The following is a 7,524-nucleotide window of genomic DNA, read 5'->3' as shown; positions in this document are numbered from 1 at the left end:
CTCTGAGAACATTTGAATGGTATATTAAAATGTATATTTTAAGGCTGTTGAACTCATAACTTGGAGGTACACTTTAAAATAGAAGGAAAATAAAATTAAGTCATCAAATGATTTTGTTAGTTAAACGTGTAAGATCTCATGGCACTGTTAGCTGTCTGAAGACTTGGTATGTATTAGAGGTCATAATTATCATTTCACATATTAAGATAAATAGTAAAGTATAGACTCGGAAGCTAGTATAGAAGTTAAGATGCTAACCTTATATATAACCAGCAATGTCCAGCACCACATATGGCCCCACATATGGTCACTGCAAGGACTGACCCTGGGCACAGAGCCAAAAGTAAGCCCTAAGCACAACCAGGCCCCCAAACAAAAATAGTAATATAGTACATAGTAGAGGGATTTGATTCAACATGAGGAGAAAATTCTAAATGCTTCTTCCTATTAAGTCCTAAATGTAGAGCCTTAACAACTAGATCAATTCTTATAATTATTGAGATATAAGAGTATGACAATCTACACTAAAGTAAAAAAATATTTTAATCGGGTAAAAGAGTAGCCATGTTGATTTCTAAAATTTCTTCTGATTCCAACTGCTATAAATCTATTCCAACTGCTATAATATCTAAATTACACTATTAAATCACAGATGTCAAAATGCCTCTGATTTGTGGTGATAAATTAGTAGAAACATAAACAAAAAGTAGTAAACGCTCTTATTAAAATATCACAAAAATTACACATTTGGTTTTATGTTACTGAATCTAAAATACCGATTATGTATCCAATTGTATTGAGGTGAATTATTTGTATACTTAATTTGTTGTGCTCTTGTTACAAAAGAATGTTGGAATTTTCATGTTAGTAATCTCTTCTATGAGGACTTAATGGCTCCAGGGTACAACACGATACAACAATCTTCACACATTTTCTTCTAAGGAAAACATTTTTGATCTTTTTTAGACAAGTATTCATAGCAAGCAATACAAGATAAATTATTTAGGGCCAGCTATTGAGGCAGGATTGGGTGGTGGTTGGGAAAATTTGAAATAATGCTTGTGGGTAAGGTGTAATGGTGGTGGGATTTGGTGTTGAAATATTGAATGTAATAAATTATTGTTAACAACCTTATAAATATAAAAAAAGGGAAAAACAGAAAGTTGAAATTTATCCCATGGTTTCTACTGAACTAACTATGCACGATGTGTTCCAGCCCCTGATTTTTGAGTTCTCATTTGCATCTGCCTGCTCTTCACTCAGCCAAAGACCGACACCAACTGAGGCCAATTCTCAATCCAATCAAGCGCTCCGACCCAATGTAGGAACCTCACTTTTCTACTCTCTCCACCAGGGAGGTCTCGTCTTGTAGCGATGGCCTTGCAGAAACCCAGAATTATGCTCATAAACTAACATCAGGACCACTGCTGTACTCCACCCTTTTCACATGTTTGAAGAGCTGGTGGTAAACAAAACAAAAAAAAATTCCTATATTAACAGTGAATTCTCAGTGCCAGAATTGTCCTTCATAGAGTGAAATGTTCTGTTTCAAAAACTGTTGATTTTTGGCCTCATTGACTCTGGAAAATCCTGAATGATATTCTTGAAATTCTCTGTTGCCCATTCCCTACAAGCCCAAAGAAATGAATCAAATAGATCTATCAAACTGTTAGCTCTCTCTCTTACAGTGTCAGTGACTTATTCTTTCCCTCACCATTTTCGATCACTTTATTTTCTATGTTTGTTCTGTGAAAATTGTATTTTCTAGTCTGACAGCTAACTTTCAGTTTACTAGCTCTAACTTTCAACTTTTATCTGGTTCTGAACCCGTCACTTGAATTTTCTACCTTAATCACACTATATAAAACTATTTTTTGGTCTGTTTTGAGATCCAGTGCTCAGAGGTTACTCCTGGCTTTGCACAAAGGAATCACTCCTGGTGGTGCTCGAGGGACCATAAGAGAAACCAAGGATCAAACCAGGCTCGGCTGCATGGAAGGCAAGTGCTCTACCCACTGGACTATCTCTTTGTCCCCAGTACTTTTGACTAATAGTAAATGATCCATCATTTTTATTAGCATGAGTCTTCAAATATTATCTGCATTTTCCTCTATTCCATTTCTTTATTTTAATATTTAAAATAGTTTATTTTAATTTTTTATCAAAGATAATTTATTTGAAAGAAAAATCAGTTATGGTAAATATTAAATATCTGTGTGCCATCTAAGTGTATTTTAATAAATTAATTTTAAGCATGTAAAACTCAAATATGCATAAGCATCATAGATTGGTGACAACCTGATTATTTTTTATTTTTTTTAAATTTTTTAATTTTTAAAAATAGTTTATTTTTGAGGCTCTCAAAATTTATTATTTTAACATTCCTTCCCCTAAACAACAGAGTTATCCAGCGCATAGAAAGACATAGAGAAAATGGTGAAATGATATTTTTCCAGCATGCATTCACGAAATGTACATGTAACACTCCATGGGAGACTGAACTCCAGGAGGTCAACTGGGCACGGTAGTGATATTCTTATAAATTCTTTATTGATTAATAACCAAAATTCAGCATGGCATTCAAAAATAGAGAAAAACACTTCAGAGTTACTGTTTTTCCCTACCACCGTGGCCCTCCATCCCCTGACGAAATAATGAAGGACAAGATTATCTTGCCTTCTCTAAAATGAAAGAAAAAAAAGATATATTTCCACAATTGGCTTTGTAGGTGAAACTTTAATCTACTATCCTAAAAAACTTAATGTTTATTTGGGCATATTTTAAATCAGTTTTTTAATTCAGAGATTTAAATTCTGGGGCCCAAATGACAGTACAGTGGGGAGGGCTTTCGCCTTGCAAATGGTTAACCAGGGTAAGATTCCTGGCATCCAATATGGTTCCCCAAGAACCACTAGGAGTAATTCCTCACTGCAGAGCCAGGAGTAACCGCTAGTGTGCCCCGCCCCGACAAAAAGAAAAGAAAAACATATATAAAACTTTCCCCTTAGACGTTTCTCTATGATCAGTTTTTATTTATAGCAAAGCTTATAAGGGACTGGTTACTATTATTTAATATCTATAATTCTCTTCAGAACAAAAATTAATCAATGTGTCTCAAAAAGAGACATTTTGCTTTTAAAAACCTTCCTTAGAGCTGCCTTTATGGCCTTATTTCTGAGGCTATACACCATTGGATTGACGGTGGGTGGTACCACTGTATAAAAAATAGTGAGCAAAATGTCCAGAACAGTTGGAGTATCAGAATGGGGCTTCAAGAACTCAAAGGTACCAGTAGAAATGAACAAAATGACAACAGCGAGGTGGGGGAGGCAAGTGGAAAAGGCCTTGGCTCTGCCCTCCGCAGATGGCATCCTCAGCACAGATGAGAATATGTGCACGTAGGAGAACCCAATAAAAATAAAACAGATAAGTGCTAGAATAGACACAAAGGCAGAGACACCGACCTCACTGATATAGTCATTAGAGCAGGAGAGTTTCAGGAGCTGGGGGATATCGCAGAAGAACTGGTGAACGATGCGGGGGCCACAGAAGTGGATGGAGAAAGTAGCTGCCGTGTGCATGACTCCAGAGATGGCCCCACTGACCCAGACGCCGGCGACCCCATGGACACAGGTTCTGACGTCCATGATGACGTCATAGTGCAGGGGCAGGCAGATGGCCACATAGCGGTCATAGGACATCACCGTGAGCATGGCCATCTCAGCACAGCCACAGAGAGTGAAAACAAAGCACTGCAAAATGCACTCCCAGGAGGAAATATTCCCACTGTGCGTGAAAGAGTTGTAGACAAATTTGGGTACAGTGGCTGAAATATAGCAGAGATCCAAAAAGGAGAGGTGCTTCAGGAAGAAATACATGGGGAACTGGAGACTCTCATCCAAGGAAGTGGTGGTGATGATGAGGACATTCCCAATTAAAGCCAACAAGTAAAAGACGAGGAACAGCAAAGCGTATACAATTTCCAGCTCAGGCTTGACAGAAAACCCCGTGAGAAGAAACCCACTCATCGTGAAATTGGCCATAGTCCTTGTTTCCCGACTGATGTTGGCTGCAAGAGAAGGTGGGAAATCTTGAGCGGAAGAGTTTTGCTTGACAATCTCTACGATCTCATTTCAGTGTAATATGTTAATAAACCAGGACCTCATTTTCTCATTCTAGATGACTGTACTGATATAGAAGTTTAATATTGGAATTATCACATGGAACTACTGTCATGGTTTTTCTCAGTTAACAGAATATTGGCAAAGAAAGAGTATACATTTATCATTTGCATCAAAGAAAAGTAACAGACATACATATAAAAATCACATACAATAACATACAAAAACACGCAATAACATACAAAAAAGACATACAATAAAGTATACAATTTTATTGTTAGAATTATGGAGGATTGGCAATCTATGTCATTATATACAATTTATGTAATTCAAGTTTACATAGAAAATTCTAGATGTGTGTGACCTGACTATACGCTCTGCTTAGTCTTCACATTCATACATCAGTAGAACCACACTGATTTTATCATTGCAGCCTCATAATTTTGTAACAAATATAAAAGGGAAACTTCTGAAAACTGTACTCCTTACTTGCTATTTTTTAATTTTATTTTTTTTGCCAGGAGGAAGTTTGGGCCACACCCTATGGTATTCAGAGGGTTACTCCCAGGTCAGCTGCTTGCGTTACCCTCTGTACTGTGGTTCTGGCTCCTTCTTATTTGATATTTTATATGATGTGAAATGTGGTAGTTGACAGTTTCACTCTTAGGCAAACCATGAAACAAAACTGTCTGAACATAAAATGAATTTAGACAATGTAAAAACGATGGCATTTACTTAAGAGACAAATGGGGGGAAAGTGGATAGATGGCAGAAAGGGTTTGTTTATTATTTGGACCTAGAGACATACACGAAATGGAAGAGTCCTTTTTATTTTTAAGCAGAATCCACAGATGAGCCTATAATACTTAGTTTAGAGCTGAGGGTGATGAATTTTTCTCAGTTCTATCTGTACAAAGTCATTTCACTGGGAAATTGTCTGAGCCTGAGACCGATGGAGATAGATTGGCAGTGAAGGTCTCATTCTCATCACTCTCTAAATCTCACTGATTTGAAAATAGATTCACCCTCATTTTGTGTGTTTGCTTATGGGGGTGCACATTATTGTATGTTTACATTTTTTACAGCAGGCAAACTAGTATTTAAACTAAATAATTGTATGTCTAGACAAGAATGAAAAAACTTGGAGATGTAGTTTTATGCTTATAAATATAATAATGACCATTTTTTTTTTGCTTTTTGGGTCACACCCGGCGATGCACAGGGGTTACACCTGGCTCTGCACTCAGGAGTTACTCCTAGCGGTGCTCAGGGGACCATATGGTATGCTGGGAATCAAACCCGGGTCGGCCGCGTGCAAGGCAAAAGCCCTACCCGCTGTGCTATCTCTCCAGCCCCAGTGAGCATTTTACCAACTTAGTCATTTTCTTTCGCCACTAAAACTCGCCAAATCAGTATTTGTAGCCTCAGAAACTTCCATATCTGTATGTTATGGAGAATGTTGCTTATTTTTCTATATGGAAGGTGCCAAAGGAAATTTATTTATATTCATAGAAATATTGCTCATTCATCAATTTGCTTGAGCAGGCACCAGTAACACCTCACAACAAATTGTGAGACTTGTTGTTACTGTTTTTGGCATATCGAATACCGTCATGGGTAGCTTGCCAGGCTTTGCTGTGTGAGCAAGATACTCTTTGTAACTTGCTGGGCTCTCTGAGAGAGGTAAAGGAATCAAACCCAGGTCGGCTGCCTGCAAGGCAAACACCCTACCTGCTGTAGAGCTGTGTTTGGTCATTTTATTTATTCATATTTTATGTCAACAGTAACTTGTATAGGAGAACAGAGTATAATAATTTTCATTCAGTTTTTATTATTTTCTTTATACGATTATATGTTCCTCTCTCCCTTTAAATAGTACCAAAAACACAAGTTTATGTTTTCTTACATAGTATACATGTGTCATCTACATATTCAACTACTGTAGTGTTAAAATTACTCTGCCACATTATTATATGAATATAATTATAACAATTATAAATTATTGCCAACTATGTATGTTCTACCAAAGATACAACCGAGAGGAAAGTATAATGGGATTTTTTATGTGTCATTTCAAGGTATTTCTACCTATCTTTACATCACTTTAATAATAGGATTAAGTATGGTAACTTTTCTTTAAAGAAATGTCAAAACGCTTCTAGTACTTTCAGTGTTGCTTCAAAATTTTTATTGGCTGTATATCTTAAATTCTACTATCTCCCACTTATTCACTGTCCTAAAACAAAGGACTAATCAATATACATAATGTATCAAGACTCGGGTGGTTATTATTTTAACATAACAAATATTTTATATGATGCATTTAATTATTTCTACCAGTCCCTTTTGTTGTGTGTCCTTTGTAATACTAACAAAATAAAATAAACCTTGTCACATCTATGATATTATTAGATTGCTTCCAGCAGAATTTATCCTTAAGGGAAGAAATAAAAATGTTGAAACGATTGGTCATCACAGAATGTGTCATTATCCTCTTGCATTTTTAATCTATTTTTTCTGATCCTTTGTGAAGAAAGAAAACGTAGAATTCTGCTCTTGTTAAGATTTATGACTCCATTCTCAGTTATCAAATTTACCATATTTGAGTAATTTATCTGTGATCTCTTATATAGAAAGGATTTCACACTTTCTGCAAGTCAGGCCTTAGTGTTAACAAACACTAAAAAATCAAACTACATCAGTGGTGTCATCCATCACTTGCTCACACTGAATGACTTCTCTGATGGTTATAAAAAGAAAAGGATTGCCAGAGAAGTGAGAATTTTCCTCCACAAAAATGTCCCATTTCTAGGATGGGACAGTTTTACAATGCTCTCTTCCAGATTCCTAATTTACATTAAAATAGTCTGAACTTAATACATTTTATTTAAAATTTTGCAGATCAGTAACTTCTAGCAATCTGTGTAATCTTCATTTTTAGAATCTCAGGACACTCACCAGAATACATTCACAAACTTCCTCCTTCCACATGAGGGCGAGCTATGATGTCAGCAGTTGACACTTATCTGAATCTCTGCTGTCTGCCTTTTTCAGTAAAATCAAAGTGGGAGAGAGAAAAAAGTAAATCCTTTTCAATCCCTTCTTGGTCACTGGAGGCTAAGTTATGAAGTCCCTTTGGCAGAAGCAGTTTCTGTGTCTCTGGGTATTTGGATTACTTTGTAAATTCCCTGGGGCCCAATACTGTGGTTATTTTGCATTTTATTGTACTTTTCTGTTGAGTTGGTATGATAATATCTAGTTGTTTGTGGTTTGAGTTTTATTTGTGTTTTGAACTGAATAATTGAAAAACATTGTAATCTGCATTTAGATTTGGTATACACAACAAAGACCTAATTTAATCAATTAAATTGATAATATTAGTTAAACATGTTTGTATTTTATT

The 7,524-nt window shown here is 36.0% G+C and overlaps 1 protein-coding gene across 1 annotated transcript; it reads right to left on the bottom strand.

Moving 5' to 3' along the window:
- Positions 1-3,104: 3,104 nt before the first annotated feature.
- Positions 3,105-4,043, bottom strand: LOC130040212 (olfactory receptor 14J1-like). The gene has a single exon (XM_056132224.1). It carries the CDS (start codon positions 4,041-4,043, stop codon positions 3,105-3,107), a length of 939 nt encoding a protein of 312 aa, XP_055988199.1.
- Between the last annotated feature and the right edge of the window lie 3,481 nt (positions 4,044-7,524).

The sequence above is a fragment of the Sorex fumeus genome, unplaced genomic scaffold (assembly GCF_029834395.1).
Source record: "Sorex fumeus unplaced genomic scaffold, SorFum_2.1 ptg000094l, whole genome shotgun sequence".
Lineage (NCBI taxonomy): Eukaryota > Metazoa > Chordata > Mammalia > Eulipotyphla > Soricidae > Sorex > Sorex fumeus.
Note: the sequence above shows the minus strand (reverse complement) of the source record. Positions and strands in the feature narration are given on the sequence as shown.

What these genes read in the sequence shown, in the direction of transcription:
- LOC130040212 (XM_056132224.1), bottom strand. Translation starts at nt 4,043, where the DNA reads ATGGCCAATTTCACGATGAGTGGGTTTCTTCTCACGGGGTTTTCTGTC.